The 22,498-nt window shown below is 36.7% G+C and overlaps 1 protein-coding gene and 1 long non-coding RNA gene across 2 annotated transcripts in view; both read right to left on the bottom strand.

The window, feature by feature from the left end:
• Positions 1-19,381, bottom strand: part of LOC123691026 — a 32,306-nt gene extending 12,925 nt beyond the window's left edge. The window contains exons 1-3 of the mRNA XM_045635204.1: positions 19,178-19,381; positions 17,116-17,157; positions 5,604-5,713 (exon numbers count right to left, since the gene is read on the bottom strand). Coding sequence (XP_045491160.1) covers positions 5,604-5,713; positions 17,116-17,157; positions 19,178-19,235 — 210 coding nt within the window. The 5' untranslated portion in view covers positions 19,236-19,381. The remainder of the gene's footprint in view (positions 1-5,603; positions 5,714-17,115; positions 17,158-19,177) is intronic.
• Positions 13,130-14,505, bottom strand: LOC123691028. Its single transcript, XR_006751355.1, has 2 exons — positions 14,311-14,505; positions 13,130-13,982 (listed from the first exon to the last, which is right to left on the bottom strand). It is a non-coding gene; the product is annotated as an uncharacterized LOC123691028 (long non-coding RNA).
• Positions 19,382-22,498: the final 3,117 nt, after the last annotated feature.

The following is a 22,498-nucleotide window of genomic DNA, read 5'->3' on the forward strand; positions in this document are numbered from 1 at the left end:
GGCGAAAAATAATTGACAATAATGATTTATGTAAAAACTGTTTAATAAATCATTTCGGAAAAAACTGTACTTCCGAAAAAACATGTCGCTTTTGTAACGATAGCCACAACACACTGCTACACAATGCCTACGTGACATACGCTCCGTCTACTTCTTGCGCTACTAAACAGAAGGAGACGCCGAAATCAAACATATTATGTATATCAAAGGCGCCTCAAGAAACTCTACCGAAGTTGTTAGCCACCGCTAAGGTCAACATTAAATCGGAAGATGGCTGTAATTATCTTATGCGTGCACTTATTGATCCCTGTGCTGAGGCATCATTAATCACAGAAAATGCAGCTCAATTGTTAGGTCTACCCCGTGTTAAACGCAACTGCATGGTGGTAGGAGTGGGTTCAAAGGCTAACAACAGTAAAGGAGTTGTTAAAATTACAATATCGTCTCTTTACAGTGACTTTACAATTGATTCGGAAGCATATGTTATGAAGCATGTTGTCGACAATTTACCAAGTCAGTCATTTAGAAAACCAACCTGGCCGCATATAGAAAAATTATCTCTGGCGGATCCGGAGTTCAATATAAGTAAACCTATTGATTTGATATTGGGTGTAGAAGTATACGAGTTAATATTACGTCCCGGTTTTATTCGTAACAGCATATCTCAACCGATTGCCCAGAATACCGAGTTGGGTTGGATATTAAGCGGTTCTGTTGCAACACAGAGTCATTGTAATATTGTTACGGTCAATATAAGTAACATTCAAAGGTTTTGGGAGATAGAGGATATCTCAGAAAATTCATCTGATATGTCCAGCCAAGATCAATACTGTATGCAACATTACCAGTTGCATACGAAGCGCCAGTCAGATGGGCGTTATGTTGTTAGATTACCACTAAAACCAGATATGAAAGACAAATTGGGTGATTCTAAAACCAAGGCTATAGCTCAATTTCGTCAATTAGAGAATAGATTTACCAAAAATAAATTGATTTGTGAAAGTTATAAACAATTCATTCATGAATACATATATTTGAAACATATGTTTGAATGCACCGGTAACCAGACACCGGAATCATATTTACCTCACCATTGTGTCATACGTGCGGAGTCAACGACCACTGCCACGCGCGTCGTTTTTAATGCGTCAGCAAAAACATTGACTGGATATTCATTAAATGATATTATGTACAGTGGACCGAATTTACAAAAAGATTTATTAACATTGATCATAAGTTGGAGGCAATACAAAATAGCCTTTACTGCTGACATTGAAAAAATGTTTAGGCAAATACTCGTTAATAAAAAAGATCAAACCTTACAGAAAATTATATGGCGTGATCATCCCAATAAACCATTGAAGGAATACCAATTAGCCACCGTCACTTACGGCACCAAGGCCGCACCATTTTTAGCAATGATGACCTTGAAGCAGCTTGCTAAAGATGAAGCTTCCCGATTCCCAGAAGCAGCTGAGGTGGTGAATACCAGCTTTTATATGGATGATCTACTTCATGGCCACCACGACCTTCAATCTGCCATGAGGTTGAAGGCTGAACTTATAGCACTTCTACGTTGCGGAGGATTTAATTTGAGGAAGTGGTCATCAAATAGATTGGAGATGGAAGAGAGTTATTTATCGGGGGATGATCAGACATACATTTTTAAACACCAAGAGTCTACGAAAGCGCTAGGACTGCAATGGCATTCAAGAGAAGACCAATTTTCGTTTCATTTGAAAACTGAGTCACCTACTAAACTGACAAAAAGAACGTTGCTTTCGAGTATATCTAAGATATTTGACCCTCTTGGGTGGCTGTCACCCGCTACAACCAACCTTAAACTATTATTTCAAGAAGTCTGGCTACTTGATATAAAATGGGATGATGTCTTACCAGATGCCATCATCTCAAGATGGAAGACCTTGGAAATTGATTTAAATAATATTAACCGTATTAAAATTCCGCGATGGTTGCATAGCAATAAAAATGACACTATAGAGCTCCACGGTTTCTGTGACGCGTCCGAGAAGGCCTACGCTTGTGTCATTTACTGCAGAGTAAACGGTAGTCCACATACTAAACCATCAGTAGTCATCATAACGGCAAAATCACGTCTAGTACCGGCAAGGAAGGCCATTTCGCTACCAAGACTAGAGCTGTGTGCAGCTGTTTTACTATCAAAGTTAATGAAAACTGCGTTACAATGTTTGTCAAACTTTAACATCAAGATTTATTGCTGGTCAGACTCAACAGCTGTTCTCGGTTGGCTTAACGGCGAACCGAGTCGTTGGAAGCCTTTTGTCGCTAACAGAGTTAAGAAAGTAGTAGATGTGATTCCATCAACTAACTGGCGATACGTAAAGTCTAAGGAGAACCCTGCTGACTGCGCTACTCGAGGAATCACAGCTGATCAACTAGCTACTCATACTATTTGGTGGCATGGACCAACCTGGCTTTTAACTTTCAATGAAGAAACAACACAAAATATTATTTATAATACTAATGAAGAAATTAAAAATACTGTTTTAATAAATACATCAACCATGAAATATGAGAACCAAGTCATTGACTCGATATTTCGCAGACATAGCGATTTTACGCGGGCGTCACGAGTGCTGGCGTGGGTACTACGTATGACGACACGATTACGTAATAAACCTAATTATTTAACGATTCAAGAATTAAGAAAATCGAAAATTTTATTAATTAAACACGCACAGTCAATATCGTTTACAGATGACATAGATTATATTAAAAAACATAACCAGCCCCATTCTAAAAGTCCATTACTAAAGTTAAATCCATTCATTGATGAACAAGGAGTTTTGAGAGTTGGGGGACGAATTTCAAAAGCGAGTATTCAACATAACATGAAACATCCTGCGATTATACCACACAGTTGTCAATTAACAGACATGCTGATTGATCATGCGCATAAGATGACATTTCATGGAGGTGCTCGTTTAACTTTGACATGGTTGCGACAACAATATTGGATTATTGGTGGAAATAATGCCGTTAAGAAGAGGTTAAGAAAATGTGTTATTTGTAGAAAACACAGCCCCTATAAACATGACCAGTTGATGGGGGACTTACCTGCAGCTAGAACCAATATAACTCGACCTTTCTACCATACGGGGGTTGATTTTACCGGCTTTGTGGATATAAAATCTCAAAAGGGGAGAGGAGTAAGGTGTACCAAAGGATACATCGCAGTTTTTGTGTGTATGGCAACCAAGGCTATACATCTAGAACTTGTGTCGGACCTGACCGCTTCGGCATTTATTTCTGCTCTTCGAAGATTCGCAGCCAGGCGGGGAACGCCTAGTCATATGTATAGTGACAACGGAACCAACTTCATAAAAGCAAATCGATTATTACAAGAAGAGATATTACATCTAAAATCAATAATTGACGAACAGTTCTATACCGAAATAACAGAAATGCAGATTGAATGGCATTTCAACGCTCCTTCGTGGCCGAGTGCAGGTGGCCTCTGGGAAGCAGCCGTCAAGTCTTTAAAATACCATCTAAAGCGAGTCATAGGGGAACAGAGGTTAACATACGAAGAATATGCAACGTTACTTGCGCAATTAGAAGCCTGTCTCAATTCTAGGCCTCTGTGTTCATTGAATGAAGATCCGGAAGACCTTGACGTTCTGACACCTTCACATTTTCTATCTGGGGGACCGACAGCGACCATAGTTGAAACGGAAAAGGACTTGCGTACAAGGTGGCAACTCATGCAGAAGATATACCAAGATATCTGGAAGAGGTGGCGAGCTGAGTACCTAACCCAGCTTAACGTTCGCTCTAAGTGGCAGCGACCGAAACCAAGTATGCAAATAGGCGATATAGTCTTAATACATGATGCTAACCTACCACCTGGAAAGTGGGCCTTGGGTAGAATTGTAGAACTACACCCAGGAAAAGATGGATTCGTGAGAGTAGTATCCGTCAAAACCAAAAACGGAATCATTAAAAGACCGATAGTAAAACTATCTTCATTACCAGTCGGTGAAAATACAAAACACAATCAAATTCATACAAGCCAGTCAAGTAACATAATATAAACAATTAACAATAAAACATTAACATATAAAGTAACATATAAATAATTCGATGAGTCATCAATACTAAGGACTAAACAAACCACACCAGCTATGCAAGAAGAAGTTAATTTTGGGAAAATTATCAAAGGATTTGACTCTACCCGTTCAAATTAGTCTCAGAACTACAGAAATTATATCACTAAAATTGCCGCAGATTATCTCATTATCGACATAAAAATTTCTCTCGTAAATAGAGACGCTTACGAGTTATATAAAATAATATCTGTACCAAATAGACTTAATAATAACATGGTCACCCTACTCCCGGTATCAGATTACGTGGCGATCAACTTACAGAAAGATTTATATTTAATTTTGAATAAGTTTGATATTAAAGAATGTTTCTATTTTAACGTTAAACAATAGATTTGTTTTTTACGGAAATCATATTTATCACATGAAGGTTGATGAATATTTATGTACCTACAAGGTCTCAACACACACAGATTTGTAAAACCAAACCTCTACCTTGTCAAGATTCATGGGTACAATTTAATAATAATGAATGCTTATTGTACAAAAACAACAATCGAATACTGTGACCATACATGCAGATGTCCTAAAGCTAGAGATACCACCCGTCAACCATATTTTTAACCAAAACCATCTTCTAAACTGGAACTTGTGATAAGTGGTAAGGATAAGGAATGGGAAGGCAAAGGCTCTCAAATTAAGCAAATGAAATCGGAAAACGCGTTATTAAATGGCATTTCGTACCACGACTTGCATCACTATGTCGTGATCTACTTGCTGGTGGGAGCAGCAGCAGTTGCAGCAGTGTTGTATGGCGTGCGGCGGCGCTGCACGCGCCCTCGCGCCGCATCTACTGTGCCGCCAGCCGCGACCCTGGGGTCAGCGGCGGCGGCACCACGCTGCGGCAGCGGTCTCAAAAATCCGGTTTTAAGGTTTAGTGTAAAGCGTTAGTGTAAATGACCAAAGTGTTAGTGTTAGTGAAAAACCATGTGTTAGTGTTAGTGAAAAACCATGCATTAGTGTTAGTGAAAAACCACGCGTTAGTGTTAGTGAATCCACCTCACCCTTATTCCGTAAGCATCGCTTTACGGAAGAGTGTTAAACCATAAGGACACTAAGGATTAGAGTTAAAGCGAAATTGAATCACCTTGTCTCATCATCATTCATGCCCATCGCTTTTCATCCATTTTCTCGTTGTGGGAGCATGTACAGTCTTCGTACATTAGCTTCATTGCGCGCTGTCAGCATTTTACGCGGACACGCGGCATTTTAATACATTTCATTAGTTCGCGTTCGATCACCACCGCTATCGCGCGTTCTCACGACCATAACCATTAACCATATTATAGAGTTAAGGCAATAAAGGCAATTATTGTACTTAATTCTTTTATTTACTCCGTACGGGACCTACAACCCCGTACAGTATTTTCACATATCTCTAACACGGTAGTATCAAGGGAGGAATAAGTAAAGCGTAATATTCATTTGCCGTAAATAACAGTAAGCTCAACTTACCCCTTCTAAATCATATATTTGGTTCTCCATATCCATTTTGAGCCGACTTGCCACGCTCGCATGATAAGGCTCCGATTGACTTATTATTGTGAACACAATATTTGTAGAGTCTGCAAAAAAACTTTTCGTTAAAATGTTATATTCTTGAGTTATGGCGAACATACATAAAAAGTAAAGTCCCATCTTGGGTAGTGTATTACATGTTATAAGGAAAACACAAAAAAATGTTAATTACTTAATTGAGTATATCAATTGAGCTTACGAACATAATTAAAACATCATTATCGAACTAATACATCGCGTAAATAACGCCGCCACCGAAGCGTTTGAACACTTCACGGTACATTTATCATCAATCGATACCACATTGTCATACCTATGCCATTAAAGCACTACATAGCCTGCGGTAACGACATCATCAAATTATGACAAATAGCTATGCATAGCCGGAGGGAACATCAATCAATTGAGGCATCATGTGTGTGTCGAACTGAAGATTAATCAGATATCTGATATGATAACAGGGTAGGCTTGGGTGGCATTTCCGTATAATCATGTTGGCACATAACTCATATAAAAATGAATCCCAAAATGTGTTGGTAAGCGCATAACTTTAGAACAGCTCAACCGATTTCTTTAATTCTTTTTTTATTATATTCCTTGAAGTACGAGGATGGTTCTTATGTAGAGAAAACGTGAATATGTACCACGGGCGAAGCCGGGGCGGACCGCTAGTAACTCATATTTATTTAGTGGTGTATCAACAGTTCAATGCTACAAGACGGCAAAAAGTAGACTTGTGTTTAATTGGCCATTAGTTGTAGTGGAACTTGATACCTGAAATTATACTGGCCAATTCTACTTGTGCTTTGTTCCAGTTAGGAGAAATTTCCTATCAAAAGCAGGTCCATTGTAATATTATATTTTAGTGATACAAGCATTCTCTCTCTTCTCTCTTCTCTTATCAGTTCAGTTCTACAAAACTTTATAGTTTAAAATCCAACAAATGTAGAGATGACAAACATCAGAAAGGTCGATGAATAATTCAGAAGATAATAACCTCAGAAGCTGGATGCAGTCTGAAACTTTCGAGAATTTTATCGTATGTAAAGTTGAGGATGCGTGCTAGCTATTGCCGTCAATAATATTAGAATTTCTCCTAAAATAAACGCTATGAATAAAATATAGTATGTAAATTACTTAAAAGCGTCGGTTGAATAGAACAGCTATGAATAACGAATGGCAAAAAATCTATGTTGATTATTATCAAAACGAGTTGAAAAGTTATTAGAATGCCGCTGGAAAAAATCTAGATATTTTTGGAAAGTAACTATTTCAAATACCAGACAACGCTTATGTGTTAGCTAAAGTTATACTCAACTTTAGCTAACACATAAGCGTTGTCTGCCGTATTTGAAATAGTTGCTTCCCAAAAATATCTAGGTAGTATTTTTTTATCCCCTATTTCACTCGATAGTTTTTTCCGTAATAAAAATAGTCTGCGTTTTATTCCAAGTTCATATAAATTTTATTATCTTTCTAAATCCAACGAATAAGTTCTATAAATGTAGAAAAACGGACACATATAACTATCCCATTAACAAAAATCATCATTACATTATAGCTTTCACATAGTTCCCCTAGCCTATATTACTCGTGGATAATGTAGCGTTCGAATGGTGAAAGAATTTTTAAAATCGGTCCAGTAGTTTATGAGCCTATTCATTACAATCAAACAAACAAACAAACAAAGTTTTCCTCTTTATAATATTAGTGTAGATTATCATAAGATGCAGTATGCACAACAAAACCACGCTTTATCTGCCCTTCTCCAACGCAATTAGCCATCGAGCATATCTAATAGAGCAGTATCCAAACTGACTTAAGTGTCACAAAGTACAGCCAACGAGGTTTTAATGTGTCGCATCTCAGGTGATCGCTTACATTATTCATGGCGGCAACTTGGCCCGCTCGCGGATTTATTCCAACATTCCCTTCTGAAGATAGGGTCATGGATAAGGGATTTAAAGGTGAGATTCTTCCACTTGGTCGAGCGCGAATCGCGCTCATGATTTATGTAGTCAAAGTAGGATGGGAATTTTAAAACTTCCCTAAAGAGAATATGCTTAAATTTCGTACGATCGTTCAATAAGCTTATCGTTTGAAACTTGACGGTAATACAGGGTGGCTCTGAAATACGTTGACAACTTATTTTACGATTTATTTTATTTTTCTTTTACACAGTATATCGGTGACTACTTTATAATAAAAATACAGTATTATTTTAATGTAAATATCTATTTATTTTCAAAATAACCACCTTTAGCTTTAATACAAAGACTTAAACGTTTTCTGAAGTTTTCGACGATTTTCCGTACCTCCTCTTCAGATATTTTGTCCCACTCACGAGTAAGTGTTGCCTTCAGCGCGTCTACACCTCTGTGTGATGTTGCACAGGCCTTCGCCTCTAGAATTGACCATACGCTGAAATCCATTCGATTAAGGTCTGATGAAAATGGAGGCCATTCCTTGGAACTTATGAACTCTGGGAAATGGTCCATACATCACTACTGCACATTTGAGGCCCTGTGAGATGCAGCAGAGTCATGTTGAAAAGTCCACGGTTGGTCACCGAAGTGCTACTGGTTCCAAGGAAGAACTATACTCTCTAAAATATCGCGTCGGTATATTTCTTGATTCATTTTCACACCTTTTTTTACGAAAACGAGAGGAGTTTTGCCTGTTGAGCAAATGCCACGCCAAACCATGACTGAATCCGGTCTTTTCCGATGGGGGATAATTGCTGTGACTCCAGGGCGACTAGAAGAGTAAACTTTATCGTTTTGGCGGTTATGAGACTGTTCAATCTGAAAAATTTTTTCATCGGTGAAAAAAATAATTTTCCACGCTTCACCAGCGGAGCGCGCTTTCAGTAAGCGACATCTTTCAAGGCGTATTTTTTTATCTTTATCATCCAACCGCTGCGCTTTTCGAAGCTTGTATGCTGTTGACTTGAGCTCATTTTTTACAACTCGATGTAACGTTGAATGACTTACACCTAAATCTCGAGCCATTTTTCTTACCTTGGCTTGTGAATTGCGGGTCTATCTTTGTTTGGCGATATGTCGAAGCCTAGGCGTCTTTACAGTTCTTTTTCTGCCTCTTCCGAGACAGTCACCAAGATGGCCAAGCTCATCGTAGCGTTTAATAGCAGAAGAAACTAACTGCCGACTAATACTGAGAAGTCACACTATCGCGCACTGCCGCTTACCAGCCTCATATAAGGATATTATTGCACCTCGTTGAGCAGACATAGTAAAAAATGACTAATTTTTAATTTATTCTCTTCACAAATAACGTTAAGTTGGCGCCAAAACATGTGAAAATAATAATTAAAAAACAAAAGCAACGCAGCATGTCCCATTTTTGAAATTTATTATTTTGAAATTTGTCAACGTAATTTAGAACCACCCTGTAGTTGAATCTAAAAATACTTTTAGGTGCAAGTGTAGGTTCGGAATAAATACAGTCGCATATACATAGACAAAAGCGACTCCTTTAAGTATTTTTCGATACTCATCATACTAATACATAATCTTTCAGATTTGAACCTAAAAGCTCACTTAAAATTTCAGCTTATGTTATGATAACTCCGACTGTCGCCTAACTTAGTCAACTTCATAATTCGTGGACTATCCTTTATAGTTGCCCAACCACAAGATTGAAACTATTAAGAGCATTTAAAAGCAAAATTTCGAAAAATATAATAAAACTTATCCAATTCACAACTTAAAGAAATCTTATTTTCTCAAATATCATTTATACCTCCATTGCCGTCGAGTTTTCTGCGACGTATCCCGCTAAGGTGCAAATAGCATCAGGCATGATAAATAATTCGCAACCATTGCTACGAACGGACGGATTCCATTCAAATCTATTGGGATTATCCCTAATTCTGATCCGAGATCCTATATTGACACTGTTATATCACCACATTTACGATTCTGCAAATCCAAGGAGCGATAAGTGGTTCATATTATATTTTAGGATTAGCATGTCTAAAAATTTCGCTCAGAGTTGAGAATTTTTATAACTTTTATTAAATTTTACGTTTTATCCTTTCTATTTTTAATAGAAATGAATATCGTTATTGTCTTTATTAGACAACTGAATAAGAATTAGGTAGAGTATAAAAATATATAAAAAAATCTCGTGTAAGAAATTTCATGTGTTCTGTATTTTCAATCCTCAAAAACACTACATTTCAGTTATGCAATTAGGAAAAGCGTCCTCCAAAAATCCTCCCAAGTGGGTAGTTGTTTAAAAAAGAGAGTTCTATCTGAATCGTTAGCTAACGACGGCATTTTTGCGGCGTTGCCTAGTAAAGGGAGAGATAGAAATAAAACCCCTCGAAGCGGCGGCACCTCGACGAGTGGCCATCAATAATTCGTACACCAGGCCTCCGGTGGGAACCGACTCGATCACCTTTACCGACTTACGAATTCATTAATCCATTTCATTGAGTGTTGAGTTTGAGTGCAGTCTCAGATTGAGAAATATCGAAGTGGATGGAATGTCTGGAATTTCTTTCCAGTTCACATTTTTTTTTTTACCTATAGATTATCTTTGCTGTTGTAAAATTAATGGTTGTCTGGAAGAGATAGCTGCCTAGCGATAAGGCCGACATTTGTACATACAACTTGCATCTGTTTGTCTTTTTCTGTGTTTTATGTAAATATTGTTTGTGTGTGCAATAAAGAATTATCTATCTATCTATCTAAACTTAAAAATGCCTATGCCTATCTTACCAACTATTAATAAATTATTTAGGCATAATTTTTCTTCGACTGTACAAGTTCAAGCAAGGTTGTTGTTTATAGTATATACGTAATAATTCAAAGTAACTACTCAAATAAAATAAAAATATAATTTGAAATCTTAGTTACTTTCAAGTCGCACAGGGACACGGGCTCCTTTGTGGCACTATCGTTATAGTACTTAAGTTTGATACAATCTCATCTGGATTAACAATGCTTACGATGAGATAGCGGTTTTATATGAGTCAGCGTGTCATTTAAGATCCTATCTCGAAACTATAAGCATTCTCGACTGGAGGACGCTGATTAGGTCAATAGTAAATCTTGGAAATTCTGTTTTACGTACCTATATTTTTAATTATAGGTCAATCTAATAATAACATTACATACAATAATACTTTACGAAGTATATCATATAAAATGATTCTATTAATACCTGACCCACGCTGACATTTTCAGGTAAAAACACACTTTTAGCGAAACTTCATTCTTTATTTAATTCACTGGAGAATAGGGAAGTATGTGAATTTTAGCACCATTTATTATTTAAGAACAAAATAAAATAAAAACACGTCATTTTCAATTTAAGTGTCCAAAAGAAATGTAACAACATTTTCCTTGAGTGAAATTTACATTTTATTCCGTTCTTTCTTACGCGGGAAATTAAAATTCTAGGTCAAGTAGGTATTAGCGTCTAGTGACGAAAATGTTTGTGATCTCGCAAGTAATAAGATCACTAAGAACGTAGAGTTTACTTGAAATAGAAATTCAAATAGTAAGGAGTATTTACTCGCCTTATCAGATTTAACTTTGGACCGATATTTTTACTTCAGAAAGCACTGCAGTGTATTTGCTTTCTTGAATTACTTATCTTTCATATTTGCAGCGTATTTCTTAACAGAGCTGAAATGCTCAAAGGAACGTGAATGCATAATGTTAAATATTTCCTGTTAATTTAAAATGCTTTTAGTAATATTTCTATGAAATATATTTACGACATTTTATAGATAAATATTTGATTTTACGATACCGCATGATCCTTTTTAGTAATTTGAAACGATTTAAAGACATTTAAAAACGCCCACGATAAGCTCTCTCGATTTAAAATTCCGTTATGAGTAAATACAAATCAAATCAGGTTAAATAGAATGTTTGTAAATTATAAATTACTTCAGAATAAAATATTTTCCAAAACGAATAGTTTTAAACTTCCGTGCTTTTTCTATCTTTTGTACATATTGATTCAATGTCAGAACGCGCTTAAAATTACAGTTTTCTGTATGGCTTCCTTTCAACGTTCCGTTCTGCTAATATTTATTAGTCATATTGAGCAGTGCATATTTACATAATAATACATACTTCAATTTGAGCCAAAACACGTATAGTTCACGAAACATAATTTTAGAATTGGCTCGACATCATTCAGTAGTAGCTGCAGGTAGGTAGGTACCTACATTGTAAGAAATATTCATTTAATTACATCAATTACAATTTATATACCCCAAAATATAGAGCAATTAATTAATTTTATAGATTTAATTGATTAATCTCCGAATAAGGGAAAAAAAATTAAGGAACAATAGCATCAAAAAAGCGGTTACTTAAAAGTTTGCCATAGAGTCACCATGTAATAGCATAATAATTATAAACGATGATTATGTGACATAAAAACTAGGGAAAACACAAACACAATCTTAAAGTTTAATAAATGACTAATAATAGAACAAGTCCTGAAAAACTGAAATCTGAAAAATTCGCAATGTTATGCTAGACACGTAGGCAGAGGCTTAAAACTTAGTTACTTCATGCTTCTACCTTCATAATAACTGAGAAATAATGTTGTTACCTAACTTGTTTCTTAACAAGCCAAATAATGGAGTCAAATCTGAAGAATCTTATTTTTAAGAGACACATAGGTGTAATATTTTAATCAGCGTATAAATAACAAAAGACAGGTCTCGTGTCCACCATAATTTGTTTTTTTTTTTTTCATTTGAACGTAGTTTCGGATAGCGTTTCAACGTTGTCTTGAGTATCAAAAGAAATATGAGAATGCAGTGTTTACTCAAAACTCCGAAACGTTCCAGTTAAAGTAGAACTGTGTCGAGCCCGCACGAAAGCGGCGCTTTTGGAGCTACTTCTAACATTAATTGTGCCGAAAACTATCATAATATCTACTTTCAGCATAATTTATTAACATTTTGTTAACAAAACTACATTATGGTCGTTTTTATAATAACTTTGTATCAAATAATGAGAATACCTCTTCGTAAAACTAATTAGTAAGTACCTTCTTACCGAAAACACGAGAGTAGCTCAACTAAAAGACAATCTGGGCACCAACTTGACTAAGTATACAACGGCTAAATTATGCGGAGACGCTGCACGGAGCTTACAACTTTACCGTAAATTCTTAATAAAAGCTTCCTTAACAATATTGGAGGAAGTAACTTTCCGATATGGTACAGCAGTGTATGAAATTTCAGCGCGTTTATTACTTGGGTCATTGTCAAATTTTGCGCAGGTAAACGTAACTGCAGATTTCAAAAAAGTGAAAAAGAAAATATTTTAAAATTGAACTTTTCTTTATGCCCGTGCCTGTTAAAATAACTGAAGTATCTGTAATTCAAGTTGGCCGAGATGTTTAGCTAATAATTTAAGATTTATTTCAGATTTAGTGCGTCAGGGTGGAGAAAAAATACAACTCTGTTATTATTACACTTTACCTTTTATCATTAAACTAAATAAGCCAGTCGCACATATTTTGGCTTTTATATTAATTACAGTCTTATATCTTATAATCACCATTAGAAGCACAAGCTTTTTTAAAGTTTAACAGTAATTTATTTACAATTTTAGTCAACTCTGTTACTTTATGAATAATAACAAACCTTAAATTCTACACTACTCCATGAAATATCTGTAAATTAACAGCTAATTACAACATATAACCGCTTCATTAACTGACAAATTAACCTATTGTAATTTAGCAGTATTATATTGAATAGCTTTTCCTAAATTTCGTAACTAAGTTCTTTAATCTTCGGGACACGAAAGTAACAGAGTTGTAACACAGTAACTTAGTTGTTCTTTTTGTACTATAAGTGAATAAATTGCATACTCTTGATATGTCGTCACGTTCGAAAAGATTGATTTTGGTTCTAAAAACATTTTTCTTACATGTGGGCTGATTTTTTTCATATGAAACTTTGATCCACAGCAAGACACTCTTGTATAATTTGTATTTCCTGCCTACACATTTTAACGGCCTTCTTGTCGAATATTTTATCAATAGCATACTTTTCCTTCAGATTCTTAACTTTTTCATGGCCATTTTTAATAGCATTTACTGGATTTTCTGGATTGCCGTCCTTACTTTTAGACTTCTTTCGTTTTTCTCTGTTGCATTATTTTTATACGTCTCCTATCTCTTGTTAACTGTTTCTAATTGTAACTTAAATTTTATATAATCTGTAAATAACTTCGATCTGTTTCTATTAACTTGCTTGCTTCTCAGCTGGCGTGAGAGGCATTTTAAGGGCGTTAATAACGGCAGAATAGCCTGTAACAATATCTTCAAGGTTACATTTAATTAAATATGATTTATTTACATATAACAACTCAAAATTACTTTGGGAAACCGATTCTTAAGAAAAAAAATTATTACAAATATAACATTTCAAACAAAAGGTACAGAATACATGCTTACTCAACTCTGTTACCATGAACTAAGTAACAGAATGATGATAACAGAGTTGTAAATTTTACATTCTAAAAGACATAAATCATAGAATAATGCATTTAGTTATTTTTTTATTTCAAATTGAGCATAATTACCCTTTAAACAATAAAGTGAACGTAAGTTAATAGAAAAAAACGGTTTTCCTTACTTTAATAGGTAGGTAACAATGTTGATGCGGAATAAAAACACGCGGCACGTTCAGCGCCACGCGGTCGACTGAGATTCAATGTACCCCTCCCCCAGACCTAACGAACGACCACAATGGCTGCAGAAACCTCGCTCAAGCTAATAGAAAGTCGAAAACAGCGCCACCTCTATTTTGAGTAATGATTTATTTAGTAACATAGTAGTGCACACGGTTCCAAACACTACGTGGGACAAAGTTAAAAAATTTTTTATAAAATAAATTTTAGCACTGATCGGTTTTAAAATGTACTTATAAAAATATTCACAATATTCTGTTTATATTAATATTTTAATTGATGTGGGTTGGTATATTGGAAATTGTAGTTATTTTATATTTTCTGTAACGAAGTGCTACTTGGGACAGGTCAAATTTGTATGGAAAACCCTTCTGTTACCAGAAAAAACCACAATGTTACTTTAAAAAATAAAATAAAAAATGAAAACTAAGTCTTTATTTTATTAAAATATGTTTATTAATGCGATTAAGTTTGTATTTGCTGTAAGTTTTTAGTGACAGTTAACTTTTTAATGGTAAAGAAGTAAAAAAGTTTTGAGGGACAAGTTAACCTGCGCAAAATTTGACAATGACCCACTTACAAGAAATTTGTTGCTGGTCTCGCATGAATATTGTTTAGTATATTCATTGACTATAAAGAAATCTATGTTTCAGGTTTATTTAAAAAAGAATACTTAATTCTGTAAGTAATTATATTTATAAACGACAAAGACAGAAGAATCACAAAAACACGTTAAAACTATGGGCGGCGGATATACGGCTCCAAAGTCGTTTGTAATAAAAATTCTAATAGAGTAACAAATAACCTAACAGATTTTAAATCGGAAGGCTGAATTTACCACCGTTCTCTCGATATTTATGACTTTAGCTGTAAGCTAGCTATTTACTTTATAGGGACAAAATAATGAATATCCTTAGAGTGTATAATATGTTACCGGCCGAACCGGCCGGTTATGTTAACCCGATTTCAGGACAAACTAGTTTTGCCTAGGCTAAACTAGTTCGTCCTATACACGATCGGATGAACTGGTATAGCCTAGGCCAAACTAGTTCATCCTAAGAACAATAGGATAAATCAGTTCAGGCTAGTCTTTCTAATAATTTCCCATAAAGAATTAAATTAATCAATTTGACATCCATCCCATATCATCCCGTATGTGCTCTCTGATTGAAACAGCAACAAAACTAGGCAAAAAATACTATCCTACAAACGGCACAAAAATTGCTCTTTGAACTGTACCGTCGAAGTCAATAAATAAAGTCGGTGTGTATTCGCAACACGATAAATTTTACATCAAACCGGGTTTACAAACGAGTCAATCTGATTGATCGGAAGGTAAACGCTTACTTTACCCCTAGTTGCTTTGATAATCAAGAAGAGATTAGTTAATTTGAGTGATGAAATGTCGAATGGTCTGTTATTTGATAGCTTTTATATTGAGTCAGTTCAATATACAATGTATACCTATATGTAGCTGGGTACCTATATGTAAAATTGGAATTGTAACAGGGTTTGTAATCAAGCTAGGTACTCCGAAACGTTTCGATCGAATTTTGATTTTTTTTTTTGTACATTCGGTAGTAACGAGAACGTTCTGATAGGACAGTATCTACAGGGCAGATCAAACATTTATTTCTTCAGTAAATAAATAAACATACTCGTAGTTGGTATATTATCGCTTGTGACAACATAAATCTTTGTGACTATTGTAAAATAACGGAATTACATGCAAGAATCTCAATCAGACTTTCCACTTACTTTTTAATCAATATTAAACTTAAACAATTTTGTTTCCTTACTAACTAATTAATATGAAAAGAAAACACAGGCCAATAATTATCAAATTATTCTATAGTATAGCGTCTATTTAATTAGAAACTAGCATACGACTGAATAGTAGACTATTAATTTTGAAAATCTCTTTAATGAAAAGTAAATAATAAAACTGGTAAATAAACGTTTCAGTTGGAACAAAGTTTAATAATACGAGTGGGGAGTGCAATTAGCCTAATGAATACATTTTATGAAGATCCAAAATTAATATTTGTAACGCCGGGTACGCCCATTTGATGATACTTGCATAGAGAATAGAGAATAAATTAAAACTATTTTTTGTGGAAACGTATAATTATTTTTTAAACTACGTTTAGCATTTAGAACTGCGAATAATAACTGTGATAGACAATGTGAAATGTTTTTTTAATTATTTTATGGTTTAATAATACAGGCTAGTTATTATAAAAATGCAGATTATTGATAGTTTTGATTTTAGGTAGGTGTGATAACTACTTAAACGTAACGTTACTTACGTCTATTTTTATTTGTGGTGTACCTAGTGAGTAACTGGTTCAATGTAGAGCCGATTTTTCAATCCTTGGTTAAAATTTATCCGTCCAATAAAGTATTACACGAACATAAATTTATTAAAATGTCACCTGTAAACTGTCAAATACGGATAATTACAATACATTTTTGAAATGGTAGTTTAATACGTTATTCGATGAATAAGTTTTAACCATGGATTGAAAAATCAGCCCGTAATCTCTTTATTTATTAAATTAAAGTTTAATCGTAATTAGAAAGCACTAGTTATAGGCAATAAAGTATAATAATCTATAAATTATTAAAATCATGTAACATTTTTCTCAATGTCTACATTATTTAAGTATTATTTTATACCTACGATTTATTCAATAAATATAACTATTTAGAAAATTAAAATCAATATTAATAGAATCAGATAGACTTACCGAAACTTTTCGCCACGTGAGCCAAGATGAACAGAATTAAAACTGTAACAAATAATTAATTTATCATTTTTATATTTGCTTATTTAAATAACTTTTAACGTAGAATACATTTACAATTCGATGTATTTAACTTTTAGCGCATTTTTGATAATATGTGTTTATTAAGAAACATATATTTTGACTTTCTATTTCAATTAAAAAAAAATACCTCTCGCGATCATATTGGCGGGAAATTACGCGGCAAGCGCGCAAACCCCTCTACGACTCGACCGATACTGCCGTGCCACAGATAAACACAAAACTCAACTGAAAGGTTACCTATTCACAATTTCACACAGCCAAAGGTTCGTTTCAGTTGAGGAAATATAAGTATTTCGTGCAAATTTTTACATGAAACATGAAAGCAGCTCGGAAATTATTGACTGTTTGAACTTTGAAGAGATCGCAGTTTTGTTGAAATTACCAATCTATTTCTAGGCACGATTTGCGCTTTTATAAAGACAAGGGTTTTGCATATATTTAATTTAGAAAATTTTACATATTATTAGCTGAATATTGGCGGAAAATAAAATACTTATTTCAAAAGCAAAATTAAGAATAGGTATTGAAAAAATCTAAGATAAATAGAATGAGTAAAACATGGATAACAAATTAAAAATTTATATTATTTATATTATTGCAATAAAAAATTGTAAATGGTATCAGAAAAGCTTGTATCTTAGAGAAAGAAGGCAAATAATTTTATAAACCTCTATAATATGCACACATGTAAATCAGTCTGTAAAATGTAAATTCCACTGACCAATTTTAAAAATTATTTTACATAAAGTAAACAGAAACTGCTCTTAATCTATCAGACCCCGGAATCACAGACACAATAGAAAATCTATTGTGTCGTGGTCTCATTGGGCCGCTCGGTGGTCAATGGGTTAATCCATAAATTATTATTAATTTATTCATTTGAGACAGATACTAATTATTGTTATCCGCATATTGTTCTAAAATTCATTGATCTTTATACCTGTCCAAAAGTGTGTGTACTTAGTACTGTTCGGTAAAGAATTTTCCAATTAGTCTCAGTACGGACAGACAATCATTTAATGTTTCAAATATCAATGTAAAATAACTCTCAATGTAAAATAATAATGTAAATTCAATGAATGCCATAAAAATCTGTTGCATGCCAATTCTTATTAAGTATATCCTACCCAAATTTCACAAAACACAATACCTAACTAATAATAGGTACCTAATGTGCGACTAACTGTTAATAAGTCTTTGTGAAACTTGCTTCTAATAGGGATTATTATATTATTTTGTCTTGCTTCTGCCTAAAGGCCAAACACAACAACCCAAAAAGAATTAATTCAGTAACATCTAATTCTTTGATCTGAAAAATTATTTCAACATTTTTGGTAAAGTAGTTTTGCTACTAAAAAAAAAAGACGTGTGGTACTCAGGGACTACCGCGGTAAAGCTATTGCATATGCCTTCAAGCCACACCTCCGTGCCCGTCAGAGTGGGGAGGGTGAGGTTTTTCGTTACGGAATTTCTGGATTCGGTCCCCGCGCTCCAGGCCCGCGATAGAAGCTATGCAATAGCTTAAAATATTCCCCTCTATTACATCCAATAAATACATAGAAAAAACTATTGTGATCTGGTAAATGAAGCTAAATAAACTTATAGAAAAGGTAATTTCAACATGATAGTTACTAGAAGTTTATATTAATCCTAATCTTTTTGTCAGTTTCAATATTCTTGCATATAAATTGCTGAAATGGTAATTAATATGTAATAAAATTTAATTTTACCTATTTCATGATAAAAATGCCTTGCGTGTGATTAGATATTTTATGAAGTGAAGCTTTTAAATATTTTTTAATTCGTTGTGCGGTTCTAGTGTTTATAAAGTTGTTATGCACGTTATTCTGCATTCGAGCGAAATAATACAAATAAGACTTGAGTGAAATTTATTTTTCAAACAAATATTCATACAGCTACAGCTAAAAATTATTCTAGAAATGCTAAGAGATGCAATAAAGTTTTTAAAATGGTTACTTACTACTTATCTTCATAATGTTATGAATGTACAATAATTCGTTATTAACTAGATAGTACATAGTATATTCTTCTCATTGAATCCTTAATCGTTCATAATAAAATAATTAATATAAAAAACAAAAAGCTCAAAAAGTTTCCGAACTTTTGAAAAGACGAGACAGAAAACTGAAAAACTTCAATAAGTTTTGACATTTGTAGTTTAACCATAAACAATATCTTTTATTTTTAACACAGAAAACATATGCTAACTACCTAGGTACCACAAATAATTTGACATGTTGTAAAATTATTGAATGATTTTTGTCATACTAGAAGTAATACCACAGTAATACTAAACTAATGCTCTGATTAGTTCATAAGTGGTATAATTAATAGTTTAATGGTACGTTCAGACACGTGGCAAGCAGCTTGGCAAGCTGCCCGGCAAGTAGCCCGGCAAGCAGCCCGTGCGCTCACGGTACCTTTTTTTTTTTTTTTTTTTTATTGTGCGATAGGGAAGCGCTTGACCACGATCTCGCCTGATGGTAAGCTGAGATGTGGCCTAAGATGGAGCGCGCTTCCCTAGAAGGTACCCGTTCACTCTTCGCTTGAAGACCCCCATATTGTACTCGTCGGGGAACACAGACTCAGGAAGCATGTTCCAGTCCCTCGCGGTTCGGATGAAGAATGTCGATCCGAACCGCTTTGTCCGGGTACATGGAACGTCCACCATATGGCGATGCCTAGAGTCTGTGCGCCTCGACGATCGATGGAAAAACGGGGATGGCGGAATTAAATCGTGCAATTCCGCAGCGCACTCACCAAAGTGTATCCGATAAAAAACCGATAAACTTGCCACTCTGCGACGGTGGGCGAGGCTCTGGAGTTTTGTGCCTACTAGCTCATCGTCGTTTATTAGCCTCTTGGCACGCCTCTCTATCGCCTCAAGCGCCTCCAGCTGGTACTTGGCGGAACCGTCCCAGAGGTGAGAGCAGTACTCCATGCACGATCGGACTTGTGCTTGATAAAGGTTGAGCAGCTGTCCCGGGCTGAAATACTGTCTCACCTTCGCCAGAATGCCAAGCTTTTTAGAGGCTACTTGGGCTTTGGATTCTATATACGAACCAAAGTTCAGAGTAGGCGTCAAGGTAATGCCAAGAAGCTCGAGGTGGTTGGTTATCGGCACGGACACACCCTGGAAAGTCGGAGTCAGGTGGAATGGACTCCGTTTAGCGGAGAATAGACACGCCTGGGTCTTCGTCGCGTTGAACTTGACCAGATTGGCATCGCCCCAATCGGAGACCGCCTGTAAGGACAAGTTCATGCGATCGACCATCGACTCTCGTAGGGACTGGATTTGTGCCGTACTGGTTCGTGCGCTGGATACATATCTCTCCACAACAGTGCTATCGTCTGCGTACCCATAGATACCGGGTTTCAGCAGATCGTTGATGTGTAGCAGAAAGAGTGTTGCGGAGAGAACTGATCCCTGAGGGACCCCGGCATTAATAGCCTTTTGGTCGGACGAGCAGCCATCAACGACTACTCGAAGCGACCGGTCTCTCAGAAAATCTGAGATCCAGGCGCAGAAACCGGCAGGCAGACCGTAGGATGGAAGCTTGCCAATTAGGCTATCATGCCAGACCCTATCGAAGGCCTTCGAGATATCAAGGGAGACAGCAAGTGCTTCCCCATGATTCTCTATGGCCTCACTCCAGATGTAGGTGGCGTACGCTAGAAGATCCCCAGTGGACCGGTTTCGACGGAACCCGTATTGTCGGTCACTGAGAAGGTCGTTCGCTTCTAGGTGTGCCAGGAGCCTACTGTTCAGTACACGTTCCATAGTCTTACAGAGTATGGACGTGACTGAAATTGGCCTATAGTTGGAGGGGTCGGCACGACTGCCTTTTTTGGGCACGGGCTGCACGTTGGCAAGCTTCCACGATTTCGGTACTATTCCAGTCGTCATTGAGAGGCGAAAGAGGCGTGTCAGAACGGGAGCAAGTTCAGGCGCACAGGTTTTAAGTACTATGGCTGGAATTCCATCAGGGCCACTGGCTTTATTCACGTCAAGATTCCGCAGCGTTTTAAGAACCTCAGTCTGACGGATGCGAATTTCGGGCATGATCACCTCGCATCCAGGTAGACTGGGAGGTTTCGCATTTGCAGGATCAAGACGAGAATTTTCCGCGAAAAGAGAAGCTAAAAGGTTCGCTTTCTCTACGGCGGTGTGAGCCAGCGACCCGTCCGGTTTCAGCAGTGGAGGAAGTGAGGGGCGGCAGAAGTTCGATTCAACCGTCTTAGCCAGGGACCAAAACGCTTTGCTACCAGAGGGGTAAGAAGCCAGTTTGTTCCCTATACGGCTGACGTGGTCAAATCGAGCTTTCCGTAGAGCCTTTTTGCAGGACTTGGCGGCTCGGTTGAAGGCTTTCTTCTTTTCTGACACGTCCTTGGCCTTGCGGTGTCGAGCATCAACCCAAGCCAGGTATGCTTCATGCTTTAGCGCTTCTGCGCGTCTGCAATCGGCTCTGAACCAGGGCTGAGCTTTGCCGGACATAGCTACGTCAGAAAATGGGATGAAGTACTCCATTCCCTGTCGCAGCACATCTGTCACAGCATCCGCGCAGGTCGAAGGATCATCAGAAGAAAAGCAGACCGGCCGCCAGGGATAAGACGCAAAGAAGGAACGCATCTCATCCCAATCTGCTGACTTGTATCGCCACACGCGCCGAGAGCCCCTAGGACTGGGATCGGGCGGCGAGTAGACAGATACAGATTTCACCAGACAGTGATCGGAGCTGCCAAGCGGCGAAGAAACCGCCACCGAGTAACGGTCTGGATCTGTTGTCAGCAGAAGGTCCAAGCAATTGGCTGTATGGCTCTCAACATCAGGAACCCGCGTCGCTCCTTGAACCAGCTGGGTGAGATTTAATGCTATGGAGAGTTTACGCATCTCTCTCCCAGCAAGGTCAGTGCACTGGTATGGGTATAGCCACTCCTGGTGGTGGGCATTAAAATCCCCCAGTAACACAAGCTGAGCGGAAGGGTATTTGTGTTGAGCAGCATCCGCCACCTCACTAAGGTACTCTGTGAGCCTGATCGTCTCCTGGTCTCCGCTGTGCGCCCGGTAGACACAGGCATAGAGAAGTTTCTCAGGGCCTGTGTCCACCAGCATCCATAGCACGGAAAAATGGGGGTCTTCAAGATGTCGGAGACGCCGACAACAGATGTCATCTCGGACGTACGCGCACACACCTGACCGAGCCTTAAAATTATGCTCCAGGGTGTAGCCGGGATAGGATAGGTACGCCAGGTCAGACGGACATCTAATCTGCGTCTCCGT

This window comes from Colias croceus, chromosome 4 (genome assembly GCF_905220415.1).
Source record: "Colias croceus chromosome 4, ilColCroc2.1".
In the NCBI taxonomy this organism is placed as follows: Eukaryota; Metazoa; Arthropoda; class Insecta; order Lepidoptera; family Pieridae; genus Colias; species Colias croceus.